Source organism: Nothoprocta perdicaria, unplaced genomic scaffold, assembly GCF_003342845.1.
Source record: "Nothoprocta perdicaria isolate Ctin4 unplaced genomic scaffold, notPer1 scaffold_138, whole genome shotgun sequence".
Lineage (NCBI taxonomy): Eukaryota > Metazoa > Chordata > Aves > Tinamiformes > Tinamidae > Nothoprocta > Nothoprocta perdicaria.
This window is the reverse complement of record NW_020454516.1, coordinates 1,209,313-1,223,169: the sequence shown is the minus strand read 5'-3', so window position 1 is coordinate 1,223,169 and position 13,857 is coordinate 1,209,313. Positions and strand designations below refer to the sequence as shown.

Sequence of the window (13,857 nt, the reverse complement as noted above, 5' to 3'; positions counted from 1 at the left end):
AGTGTACTGATGGAGAAACAATTTTGTTTAGCAAATTTACTTTCCCTTGCAAACTCTGTGCTTAGGTCCTATAATTAATAGTCTTTGGTGTTTTTGAAAACACGGTGATTTTTGGTGTTTGGAGAGAGCGCATGTGAGACGTGGGAGATCCAGTTTCAACACCACCGGCTCAAASCGTTTGCTTGGAAAATGGGCCTCAGTTTTCCAAACTGTAAAACTGAAGTACTAGCAGGTCTTTGTGGTCTGCCCATAAATATTGCTTCTGGGATCTCTAACAACAAAAATATGGAGAGATGCACTAATAACAGAGATGCTAAAAAGTAATTATCATAGGGTGCATAGTACAATGTGTCATAATATTCAGAACWTAAAGAAAAAAAAGTGTGTTTAGTTGATATTACACCTGAGATTATTAATCTGAGGAGCAAATGTATTCAGGTCTGCTGGCAGACAGCACAGAAAGAAAGACACAGAGGGTAAAGAACCCCCAGGCCTTCTAGTAACATTAATCTGCATTTATATAGCACATTTCATTTGATCATCTTGGCAAGTTTATTATTAAAACTCTCACTCCTGTGGGCTAAGAACACAATCCTGCCTCTTTTTAATTGACGGGTATCATGGGCTTCATGGAGAAGAAAGAGCTGAAGGTCAAAGGGGGTGAACGGCGGCGCTGGCACGACCTGCCCCTGGTTCCTGCCGTTCGCAGCGCTCGGCTGCCGGAACAGAGGGCTATGCTGCAATCTATTCCAAAGCAGTTATCACGAATAACCAGGAGCTGCACGGCACAGCTTGTGTCAAGCCTGGCACAGACTCGCCTCCCCAGGACAGCACGTGTAGCTGGGTCCCGCGCAAGGACAGGGTGCAAGGGGCCAGCCCAGGCAGCTCTCTGTGCACACATGCAACTGAGCTGGGGGAAGCACTCCCCAAATATTGTGGGTTTTCTTTACAGCAATTGCTTCCAACTTTTGGTCTGCAGACCTCTGGTGTCCATGGCCTACTTTCAAAGGGCCCTTAAAGCTAAGGCAAGCACCTATTATCAGCAGGTTTCAATTTAGGAGGCTGGATTCAGAATATTTTCAGCATTCAAAATGGAGAAGGGTTGAAAATCACTACTTTGGTTGTACTCATCAAAACCCTCGCTCAGCCTCCCCCTCTCTGGGCTATGAGATGCAAGAGAAGCCAGTCCCAGGGCAGCACGGCTGCAGGCACACACCAACCCGTGCACCCAAGGGTAGCACTCTTTCATCAAGGCAGTAACTTCACAGAATCACAGAATCACAGAATCACAGAATCACAGAATATTTAAGGTTGGAAGGGACCTCTAGAGATCATCTAGTCCAACCTTCCTGCTCAAGCAGGCACACCTAGAGCATGTAGATTCAACTTCAGTGAATCTCACTTCACAGTGAGCCTCGGGGGGCTCAGAAAGTGCAGCTACATGGAGGCCAATTTTGAGGCATTTTGTATCTCTTCTTGGAAAGCATTTTCCAGTAAGCTTAAACAACACTGGCTATCCCTCTACCACCCTCTATCTGCTTTCAGGACTCTACAAAGGAAAAAGAAAAGGAGTTTAGAAGTATGGATTCTACGATATTAAAATGCTGGCTGATTGCAAAGTTGTATGGGGTAGGATAAATTATGATAAATGCACACCTGTATATGCAGCCTGTCTTATGACACATGTATCTCTCTGCGGGTGCAAGCACGTGTAGCCTGTGATCCAACCAGCTYAATCTGGTCACGTCTGGCACAAAGGAAAAGTGTCCAAAAATTCTCAAGCACCCCAGATTTTTGGGAAAGCAGATCCCAAAGCTAAGGAGCCAGACTCCACAAGTGCCCTGGGTGGGGGAAAGGCCACAGTGGCATCCTAGGATTGCACCACCAAAAGCCAGCACCAGGCAATCCCTGGACTACTCTTCAAACTGCAGGAAAGCAGACTTCTCTGGCTCCACAGCTTGTGGAAGGATTTGCTGCCTTTTCTGCAGTGCCACTGGGTCTTCACTGCTCTTGGGACCTGAGTTGTCCTGATTAAGTCAGGACAGGTTTGGTGTCCTGTGTTCCCTCACCTCTGCCTGCAGTACAGGCTTGGGAGCCTCCTGCCCTGCTTTTTCACTCACTTTCCTGCTCACCACCTCTGCTTCCTCATCTTTGAAATGAGGATTATGGCCTCTGTAAGACACTTTGATGTCCACTGATGAAGCGTGCTGCAGCACATATAGGTGTTCTCTCTCKTTTAAATGCTTGGGGAGAGTATTGCCATGTCTATCTTTTGTTTATTCACCTTTTATTAAAAATGGAAATCAATAGGCAATTCTGGCAAACAAAAACAAGAAAACACTTTGGATGGACCTTCCTCTGTGAAGATAATTATGGGACAGAGGGTAATTTTGAAACAATGAATGACCAAATGCAACGCTTAGAAACTATAGGGGAGAACACATCTGTCCAGGATTGCACCTGAAATCCACCCCTGCGTCACTGTTGCAATGGTCCTGTTCTTTTCCATTTTCTAAGCCGTGTACTCAACACAACTTGCTTCCTAAATGAATTATTTAGCTTACTCTCAACCGCCGCAATGCACAGCAGGACGCCCGTCGGAGCAAAGCGTCACTAATGGAGGATTCCTCATGTGATCCGAACGGGAAGATGAGTCCAGACTGTTACAGCACCTCAGTGAGAATTCCGCACCAGAAACCCATGCACAAAGGTCCAAAACTTTGTCTAAAGCAGAGCTTGCATCCACCCATGTCCCCCAGGCCTGCTCTTGGCTCCTGCTGCTGCAGATGTGTCTGAGTCTGGCTCTTTGGAAGACCTTTTTGGACTAGGAAGAGCAGCCACCAGGGCCTTGGGTGCCCATTGAGAGCTGCGCCTGCCGACTTTTGGCACCCAGTTGGGTGCTGGCAATATTTTACTGGCCTCTGCTCCTAATGCACCAAAACAAACACAGCAGCTGGCCTGACCAGTTAGAGCTCTGCTTTTTCAGTGAGACACTGACTTACCCACATGCAACTGAGCGCAGGATCAGCTCCACATACAGCTCTAGCTGCTGGGCTACTAGTGAAAAAAGAGAGTCCTGACCCTCTCATGGTCGAGSTTTCAATTGCTGGAATGAATTAGAAAGAGACAGGAATTGTCAGCGGAAAAGCATCGTAAAAATGGAAATAATAAGACAGGTCTTTCAACTTATAAATGGAGAATATTTTCTTTGAAGCTTCTAATAATAGTAAACAGCCCCCACCCTGTCCTTCAGATCATATAAAGTAACAGGAAGTCTCTTCCAGATGGAGTAATCACTAATAATTTAGAACATATGTAGAAAGACTTTATGACATGCCGATACTTACGGTGAAAGTCCCTTTGCAGTCAGCTGCTGGATTTCAGTTCTTACAAAACAGCCATATGCACAAACTGCTCTCCCTGCTCGGGAGCTAGAAATGGCCTCTTTAGGAAAAAGAATAAATGCCTGGGGAAAAAAAATAAAAATAAGCACAAGCTATTTGTGAAATGTCCAAGACCCTAGAACTGAAACTGAAAGGAAAAAGTCAATAGCATGAGATTCACATTAGAAGTGCTAAGAGGCAGCAACACAAAGRAGGTCCTACATAAGAGTCAGTGGGAAAAAAAACAGCCTCCAAAACGCACAAAAAAGAGTCTGTCCCTTGTAGACGCCTCCAGCTCCCACCACTGGGCATTGGGCATTGATTCCCTAGGAAAGGGCTGGAAGTGCTCAAAGATCCTGAACATGATCAGTTATCAGCCAATACCAGCGCCTTATCTGTTGTGCTTTTATGTGCGTACCTCGGGTTCCTGGTGCAGAGTCCAGTAATTAATCTGCAAGACAAATAGTTCTGACCCACACACGTCTCACAGCAGACGTGCAGCAGGTCTGCGTGTGACCCAGGCACTTACCCACCCGCTTCAGCTCCGCACACGAGTTTCCTGATCAAYGATCCCGAGGGCCCCAGAAAGCCGACCTCCTCTCGTGCACTGAGCGTGTGAACACGAGGGGCAAGGCTCAGACCAGAGCCTTTCGGCAGTCAACCAGCAGCAAGAAAGTCGTGTGAAATAACGTCAAGTTTTCACTTTCAATCTGTGAAATGGGCCGCAAAAMTGTCAGCCAGTGTGAAAGGGCAAACGGACGGGGTCTGCCCTGGGTGCCAGAGTGGTAAATCCTATCAGTTCGCCCTGCTGATACCAGCTGCTGGGATTTCCTGGGAGCAACCCAGTGGATGCTCTGGAGCAACGACAAGAGCCAGAGCAGAGCAACTCCCGCTGTGCTGTCCATCCATTGCTGATTCCAGCAGGAACTGTGCCCTGGGCACCAGGCAAGCTCAGGCAAGGTTGCCCTCGGTGCCCCAAACCTCTGCCCAGGGATTKGCAGGGGCAAAGCTACGGAGGTCAAGATGAGGAGCCCACTGCCTATCAGCCCTGCGAGCGCCCAGCAGTAGCTCTGGAAGGGAGGAAATCCCCCGAGCTATTTTTCTATTAAAACATCATAGAGCACTTGGCTCCAGCCACAACTTGCTCATGTGAATAAAAACTCGTTGCCAGACTTTCTTCTGTATCTTATTACTCAGCTTTTTCAGAGTCTTACAGAAAGCAGCACTTCAGTGCCTTGCCACACAGAAACCAAAGGAGGCTTCCACGAAACCAGCAACACCTCCCATCTGCTCCCAGGCATTAAAAAACAAACCCCAAACAAGAAAATAAAAAGAATCAGAGAGGTTGGACATGTCAGCCTGTAACGCCAGGCGTGAGGAGAGCAGTGCCAGTGGTAATGGGGCAAGAGAGGCAGGGTAATTACACCACACCAAGATTGTGACCGCGCGGCATTCCTTTTCGGTGAAGGGCRGCTGGATGCGCCTCTCCAAGTCATCCAAGGGAGTGGCTGCAAGATACAAGGTGCTCAGATTAAGATGAAGTTCTGGGTTTGCCAGTTCTCAGCAAAAGCTTTGGTGGCTGGGCTGGGCAGATCGTGAGCTGCTCCCAAATGGTGCTCATGCCCTGCGACTTCGTAATCCGGGCTCTTTGCAGAGGGCGACCGCGGGGAAGCTCCCACTGGGARTGCTGGGCACTGCTAGGGTGGATGGACCTCTTCTGCTGCAGCAAACCTCACCAGGAGACACCAAGTAGCCGGCAAAGCCCCTGGTTCCCTCACCTCCAGCTTTGCCTTGTTGGTGGGGCCACCAGGCCACACAATGTCCTCCTGGTCTGTAGTGGAACGAGATGAGAACATGACGGAGCAGCAGAAAGGCACGGACGTTCCTTAAAGGCCTGGGAATGCCTTCCCCACCGAATGGCAGGTTGTTCCAATCAGCTCCTCCGAGACCAGCAGAACAAACGTTGCCTTTATTCCAGATTGYGGAAAACAAGCCAAGAAGAATGAACGCAAGGCAAAGCCGCTAGCCAAAGGGCCAAGTCCTTCTCTTTAATTATTCAGAAACAAGATACAAAACAAAGACAYAATAATAACCAGTCTCCTCACAAGAACCCCTGCTTTGGCTCAGAGGACCRGCTGGCCTGATTCCATGTCCAGAAAATATATTTTTATTCAATGAATAAGGTGGCTCCTTCTACAGCAGAGGAAAAGATGACATGTTGTGGGAAGAGCTCCTTGGGCATCACCTAACACCGTACCGCCAAACAGAAATAAAAACCTTAGGGCCATTTCTGTTCTGTCCGAGGCCAGAATTTAAATATATATATATATATATATATATATATATGAGGTGGTTTCAGCACTGGTGAGGGCAGAGGAGAGCGCACCAGGGGCTGACAAACCCCTGGAGCTCCCTCCAGCTCCTCTTTGTGGAGAGCCCGCCTCGAATGCCAGCCCCTTCGACGTGCCGTGGTTTCACGTTACTGCTCTCTTTATGGATTCGGGCTCCTCGAATTACTTGAGGAAGGTACTCGAGTACTCCTCCACGCCGTGAAACGCTCCCCATGGAGTGCACGCCACCAAAACGTGGCCAAACACCCAAGCCCTTACACAATCTTTCCATTTCCTCCGAGCACTTGCACAATCTTTACGTTCCCCAGCAGCTCTTGATTGCTTGGATGGCACCAGCTCCTGTTGGGCAGCGTTTCCCTGTGGCCACGCAGCTGTTTACTGCACCCCGAAACGCTGCAGGGCCACGGTGCACAGCGTCACTGCTGCGTATGCGCTGGGACGAGCGAGGGATGCCGAGCACGGCCAGGCGGCCGTGAGCAGAGCCGGCGGCTTTAGTCAGGGGCAATTTTCTCTGCAATTTTCTCTGCAATTTTCCCCGCAAAGCGGTGTCTGAGGCACGGCCGGATTGCACAGCGAGGGCGCACGGGAGCCGCTTCTCCTCCCGCCTTGGCCTTGCACAACGGAGGAGCTGGCCGGCAATTAGAAGCTACCCCTCCGTAATGAGCTGGCTCAATTAGCTCGGGCTGTTGGGAACGTTGTGGTGAGGGACTCGGAGCTCCCGGCCCTCCCTCCAGCGCCCAGGAGGTTCCTTCACGGCCGAGGCCGGAGGGAGACCCGAGCGGGGCCGTGGCCTGGGCTGCCCACGGAGTCACCGGCTTGGACCCCGGCCTCATCCCTGTCCCCTCCCTGATCCCTGCTCGTCCCCATTCCCTCCCTTAGTAGGGAGGCTGGCCTAGGTGATCTCTACGGGTCCCTTCCAACCTCAACCATTGTGCGATTCTGTGATCCCTGCTCGTCCCCGTGCTCTTCTGATCCTTCCTTGTCCCTATCCCCTTCACCGAGCAGAGGGTTGGACTAGGTGATCTCCAGAGGTCCCTTCCGACCTCAGCCACTCTGTGATTCCGTGATCCCTGCTCGTCCCCATCCCCTTCCCGATCCCTGCTCGTCCCCATCCCCTTCCAGATCCCTGCTCATCTCCAGCCTCTTCCTGATCTCTCCTCAACCCACCCCTTCCCCAATCCCTGCTCATCCCCATCCTCTTCCCAATCCTCCCTCAGCCCCATCCCTGCTTTCCCCCATCCCCACCCCGACCTCAGCTCACCCCCACCCTCTTGCCCATCCTTCCTTGTCCCCATCCTCTTCCTCGACCCCAGCCCACCTCACACTGATCCTCTCCCAATCCCTGTTCGCCCCCCCCTTCTTCCCGATCCTTCCTCGCCCCCATCCCCTCCCCGACCGCCGCTCGCCTCCCTCCTCTTCCCAATCCTTCCTCGCCCCCATCCCCTCCCAATCCCCGCTCACCCCCCTCCTCTTCCCGACCCTTGCTCGCCCCGATCCCGCCGCCCCTCCTCCATCCCGCTCCATCCCGCTCCATCGCTCCCGGCCAGAGCCGGCGCAGCGGCGGGCGCCGCCGCCCTGCGCGGCTCCCCCCCAGGCCAGGGGCCGGGCTCTGGGCGCTCCCCGCCGCCTCCCCTTCCTCCTCCTCCTCCTTCTCCTCCTCCTGCTCGCCTCTCCTTCCCAGTCCGGCCGGGCGCCGCCGCAGCGCTGCCTGCTCCTGGGCGCCCGCTGTCCCCGCGCCGCCTTCGCGCACAAGATGGCGGGCACCGTGGCCGAGCGGGACGCGCCGGTGAGCGCCGGGCGCGGGGCAGGGCGGCGGGCTCGGAGCGGGGCGGGAAAGGGAAAGCGGGGACGGGGCCTCGCCGCCGCCGGCCTCAGCGCCTGCCTTCTCCCCGCAGAAGCTGGAGGACGGGCACCTGAGCAGCGCCCTGGGCTCGCCGCTGCAGGGCGACGTGTGCTTCCCGCGCCTGGTGAGCCGCCCGCGCGCCGCGCCCCGCGCCCCGCCGCCCGCGCCGCCGCTCACCCCCGTGTCCCCTTGCAGATCGTCCCCTTCTGCGGCCACATCAAAGGCGGCATGAGGCCCGGCAAGAAGATCCTGGTGATGGGCATCGTGGACCTCAACCCCGAGAGGTAACGAGCCCTTCCCTSCWTCCCCGGGGCCATCCCTGCATCCCCGGGGCCATCCCCGCATCCCAAGGGCCATCCCCGCATCTCCACGGCCATCCCCGCATCCCCACGGCCATCCCCGTATCCCCAGGACCGTCCCTCCTTGCCCAGGACAGGTATTTTTGTGGCCATCAATGCTTTCTCCTCCGGCCCGCGGAGGGGGCATTGCTGTGAGGGGCTCGCCTTGGATGCACCATGAATCATGTATATTATACATATTGTATATATATGTGTGTGTACGTGGATGGGTAGGTGCGCACGCACGCACACGCTCCGTGGCGGTGTTGCAGCTTCGGCATCCGCCTGACGTGCGGCGAGTCGGAGGACCCCCCGGCCGACGTGGCCATCGAGCTGAAGGCGGTGTTCACCGAGCGGCAGTTCGTGAGGAACTCCTGCGTGGCCGGAGAGTGGGGCGAGGAGCAGTCCTCCATCCCCTACTTCCCCTTCATCCCCGACCAGCCCTTCAGGGTGAGTAGCGGCGCCGCGGCCGGTGGCGGCGGCGCGGGCGGCTCCGCTTGGAAACACGTCGCCGGGTGTTGGGATAGCTCGAGAGGGCAACGCGCCGCCGTGAAGCGCATGGCCCGAGTCTAGTTTTATAGCCATAAATTAAGAAGTTCCTCTATGTTATTTTAAGTTATTACTGGAGAATGTAACTGCTTGGTCGGGCTGCCGCATGTTTTGGTTTTGTGTGATGGACCTGCTGCTTGCAGTTGAGTGCAGCTAATGAGGATCTCATTCCTCCTTCGTCTCTAGGGATGTGGCACTGGCCGTAGCGCTCTGTGGGAGCAGATTAAATAACTGAGCAATAGTGCTGTGCGTTCCTGAGCCCTCGGGATTAAATCCCAAGTGGGCAGGCGCTTGAAAATGGTGCGTGTGGAAGTGCTGCGGTGCAAGGGATGGACTGGCTTGACCTAGAAGCCGGTTTCCCTCTGTGGTGTTTATGGTTATGTGAAGATGTCTTTGCTAATCAGGACTAACAAAGTCTGCAGCTGCAGAGGGCTGCTTCCTCTCAGCTGTTTGGCTAYGCTGGGAAAAAGGCTGACCCAGAAAAATCCTCCTCTTCCTCCCTTCCACTCCCTTGGGAAACCGTGGTGGCCCCTCCGGTAACCGCGAGTGCTCGACCAGCTGCCAAACTCTGTTAACTCCCCCAAGCTGATCCCCCCAGCCCCAAAAGCTCACCCAGACACCCGGGCTCTTTTGCAGGGTGTTTGCGACTGGTTTTGCRGCGAATTGAGCGCGCTCCGCTTGCTCCTGCACACCCTGCTGCCCTAGCTGGCAACACCCTTGGGCGCGCGTGGGAAGCTCACTCGGAAGGGCTCGGAGTTTCGGTGACAGGGTTAGGCTTGGAGCTTGAGTGAGGGCTCTCACACAAGCTAGGCACCGTCTAGAGCGCCTTTTGTGGACGTCCCMCTAGTGCCAGCACACCTTAGAGGACAGAAGTACCACACGTCTTTGCTGGAGATACTGGGCCAGGGGAGTTTTGCCTTGTTTTTCCTCTCCCCAGCCACACAAGCAGGATTTGGGCTCCCGCTTGACTCCGTACCGTGGCTAGCCTCCCTCTGGGTGAGCACACGAAGCGGACAGTTAGGTGTCCTGCCGGTGGCTCCTGATCCGCTTCAGTTACGGTGCTGGAGTGAGTTGCCCGGGGTGACTAACCATATCTTTTACATGACAAGGCGCAGGCGCTCGCTGCAGTGCCGCGGGATTTCCCTGCTACGGGATGTGCTCTCAGCTCCAGGGCCACTTTTCCCACGGCRGTGTGCCCTAAAGCTGGCATCATCCCGGGATTCAACAGGAAAAACGCAAGTGCCTGAAAAGGCAGCATTTCACTGCAGGCCCCCAGGCTCTAGAAACGAGCCAGGTTTTCGCAGGGATTCCCTGCAGGTTTTGCTCTCAGCCTCTCCAAACGCAGACATGTCCAGAGGCGTGAGCAGGCTGGGGTCCCAACTGGGCTCCATGCCCCAACTCACTGCTCCTGCTGTGGCAGCTCCTGCGAAGCTTGACTTCGGAGCCGGAGAAGTATCGGGAATGCCCGGAGCCGCTCGGAGCGCATGGTCCRGTTCAGGCTTTGTGGCCATTCCAGGCATTTCCGCAGGGCTCCGGGAGGGGAGAGGAGCCGCATCCCTCGCCAATCCYGCCTGTGCCTCCTGTCGGTGCTCAAAGCGAGTCCAGAGCACCCGGCACCGCTTCTCATCACCCCAGGACAGGGTCTAGTCCGACCGGGAGGCCGGGGTGCCTCTGCGGTTGTGCAGCAGCAGCGTGTGGGAAGAAATGCAAACCTGGTCTTCCCCTCGTCCTTGCTTCCTCCCAGAAAACTAGCCAAGTCTGGAGAGCCTTGCACAGGGAGCTGCCCTTCTGCAGCAATAAATCGTAGCAAAGCATGCAAAGTAKGGGTTGGAGATAGGGGTTCTTCCCCCTGTAATTAGCAGTTTAGGTGTGCTCCTGGCATCACTGCAAGAGGCACATTCCCCAATGGCAGCGGGACTGTTGTCTGCGGAGCCACAGGACTGGGATCCAGAGACCCTGGCCATGGCAGTGTGAGATGGAGTTAATGTCCCAGTGCGGCAGGAGCRGATCTGTCGTGGTGTAACTGGGACCGAGGGGGCAAATTGGCYGCTCTCCTTCCTGTGACAAGATATGTAAGCAGCAAAACATGCAACAGCACCAAGGACAAGTAAATGAAGTGGTAACTGAGTGCTCTTTGTGTCCCGCGAAATTAAACCTCCCAGTTACGTTGTGAACATGGCTCATCCKTTTGTTTTTTACAGGTTGAGATACTTTGTGAGCACCCCCGCTTTAGGATATTTGTGGACGGTCACCAACTCTTTGATTTTTACCACCGTATTGAAACACTGTCAGCAATTGACACAATAAAGATAAACGGAGATCTCCAGCTTACGAAACTGGGCTGACCTTGCCAGGACTGCAGCATCCGAAGCGGCTCGGGCGGCACCMTCGGTTTGGAGAAGCGACAGCCGCCTCTGGACACAGCCGTGGGATGGAGGCTGCCCTGCCCGCTCCTTCCCCCGTGCGCAGGCCCTTCCTCACACGCCGTTGAACTGGGCTGTTGTTTGTCCCAACAAAGAGCGTCGCCGGTTAATAGACACCGAGCCGTTTTCCTTGGATCAAAATAGCTCACCTGTGCTGGATAATCAAAGTAGGACGGATCCGGAAAGACTTGCGGTCTTGTTTTGTTTGTTAATCTCGCAGAAAGGCAATTTCTGAGACGCCGGGCGAAACCCAGCGAGCGAAGAGCAACAACAACAAGGCAGTTTTCCTTTGGCAAATGTTGTTTCTGCACTGAAGTGGAGTAGTGTAGCACCACACGGGGGCACGCGCCGGGGCCCTTCGCAGGGCTGCAAGGAGACGGGAGGCGAAACTCCCGCTCGCTTTCACGGGGTACAATCAAACTGTGTAGTCCTTAGTCGAGCACAATTCCCCTCGGTGCCCCTGAGGTTTTTGCACATCCCTGGGCTTCCCGCGGGCGTAAATCAGCTGGCAGAGGCGTTTTGCTGATCGCYCCCCCCTGGCCCGAGGGCTGCGTTAAAAACCGCACGAGGGTGCGAGTACACGGCCTGTATATGTTAGTCAGGGTATTTGCCTAGAATGTAGATCGTTACGAGTTTTTGCACAATGTATTGTTAATACGATTTTTAAAGCTTACCTGTAGTTTATTTATTTATACTCCGTGTATGTATTATTAGTAAAAATGAACACTATTACTGATGGGTAAGAACAGCAACGTGTAAACATTCTGAATGTACAAAATGTCTTAGGTTCTTTTAAACGTAACATATCATCCTTGAAAAATCATGTTTCCTATTGAGCATTTAGTTACATTTTAATGAGCCCTCCAGGCCCTGGGAAAATGCGGGAGTGGAGGTTGGTGGGGGCTAAGGGGAACTCTGCATATTCACTAGAAACTGTTTTTCAGGGCTTTCTAACTTTGCTGCACAGGATAGGTTTGAATTAAGGTCAGTCTGTTTTTAAAACTTAAATAGCAAATTTGTAGGCTTAGCTGTGCTTTTATAACTCGAGAAAAATTTAAATTGGGCAGTCTCCTGGTTCAGCAGGCAGCCTCTTTCCCGGGGAGATGGGGAGATTTTCTGCACTTATTTAAGAACATATTTGGCCTTTGATATGACAATTAAAACTTGTCTAGACAGCCAAGTTATTAACGCTTGAAAATCAGCTACAGCACATGAATAATAACTTTTCAAGTAGCTTTTTAAATACAAGGTATAGCTGTATAAACACAGTCATTGTGCTACACTATAAGTGAACACAACCACTTTTCTTAACTCTGTAGGACTACACCTTTTTTTTTTTCCCCTGGCTGCTCACAATAGGCTCTAGCAGGTCTTTCTGAGTAGCTATGATATAAATGTATTTTTAGGCAATTTTGAAAATGTGTAATACAGGGGCTTTCTCAGACACGGAATGCATATGCTATTTTTGTAGCACAGTGTCTTAAAAAACTAAAAAAAAAAAAAAAATAAGCAGAGAAGGAGCTCACAAACAGAACTATGTTGCTAAGCCTGCAATAAAGATGTGGTTTAAGGCAGCCCGAGCTGGAATATCCAAAGCTAAGGATAGGATGCCAGTTGCAAAGCCTCATTTTGTGCTAATTTGGCTTGCAGTTAAGAAGCCTTAGACTGCAAGCTGAAATTCCCACCGTGGCTCCCGTCCAAAGGCTGTTGAGGTCAATCAGAAAGGCCTGAGAGTTACTGCTCGCAGGCATAAATCTCCGTGCAAAGCCAGCGGGGGCTGCTGGGCTGAACGAGCTGAGGATCAGGCTGCTACCTACACAACAGAAGTTAAAAATCAAAGTTTTAGCCTTAACGCTGGAAGTTCCCTGACTTATTTCTTCCCTTTATTCCAATTAAGCCCGAGCCTGCTCTTATTCAGATCCTTTTATTTGGTGTGTGGCTTTAGGATTGACRTTGGACTCTGCACTACAGATTGAATCTTGGTATGAAATATTCCTGTCTTGCTCTGTTTTTATTCTTTTACATAATACATGATGGCGGCGTCATTTTCCATTGTATAAAGAATGCTGACAGTGTTTTGGTACAAAATATATTATTTAAAAATAAGAATAATAATAAAAATCCAAGGGAAAGGTGCTTCTACATGAGCTGTTTGGATTTTTCTCCAGCTTCGAAATGGTCTGTAGCTTTCACACACCTCGTAAGCCCGAGAAAACCAAGGCCTGAAATGTTTCTGTTGGGTTATGCCTGGAGCCAAATGCAGATGCTTAAGAGGGGAGACTGTGATGCAAAATTATATCCGAGTTGCTTGGTCTCCAGAATTGAGAGGTTGTTCAGATCTGTACTTGGAATATAATTCTGCAGGATTCTTCAGGAACAAGGGAGTGCATGGATTGACTGGAAATCTCTTGTTGGGATCTATTAGCCGAATATCTCCGTTGATCCCTCTGAATCAGCAGGTGAATCCTGACCTGAAGGAAGAGGAAAGGCACGTGGAGTGGAATCCCTCTGCTTAGCAGAGCTCGAGCTGTTCTCTAAAAATGAAAAAGTCAAAGAAAACCTGTTCCCAAATTCATTGATACTGTTTGGAATTAGTTGTTATAAAGGCAATATAGTTTAAAAAACTAGGGTATTGTCTACTCAGAAAGCTCCTCGCAGTGCTCATGTGAGATGGTCGTTGTCTAAACATATTTCAGCCTTTTCACGGCCAAGTTGTGGAAAACATTATGCAACACCTTCTTTTTGTGTCCCAACTAGAAAAGTCTGCCCCACCTTGAGAGAACATTTTGTGCTAAATATTCACATACTGTCCCTGTGAACTTGCACTACCTTATACTGCATTCTCCTCGAGAAGGAATCGGYGTAATACCGCAAAACCGGTTGAGAGTGGGTGCTGCTTGGGGCAGAGCATCCTTCGGCAGGGCTGGTGCTCTGCTCTGCCCCTTCCCACTCCTGCCCTTCTTCCAAAGG

The 13,857-nt window shown here is 52.0% G+C and overlaps 1 protein-coding gene across 1 annotated transcript; it reads left to right on the top strand.

Moving 5' to 3' along the window:
* The first annotated feature begins 7,481 nt into the window (after positions 1 to 7,481).
* Positions 7,482 to 12,905, top strand: LGALSL (galectin like). Its single transcript, XM_026034003.1, has 5 exons — positions 7,482 to 7,520; positions 7,630 to 7,701; positions 7,773 to 7,861; positions 8,188 to 8,365; positions 10,666 to 12,905. The coding sequence occupies exons 1-5, from the start codon at positions 7,488 to 7,490 to the stop codon at positions 10,807 to 10,809; spliced, it is 516 nt and encodes a 171-aa protein (XP_025889788.1). The 5' UTR covers positions 7,482 to 7,487; the 3' UTR covers positions 10,810 to 12,905.
* The last annotated feature ends 952 nt before the right edge of the window (positions 12,906 to 13,857 follow it).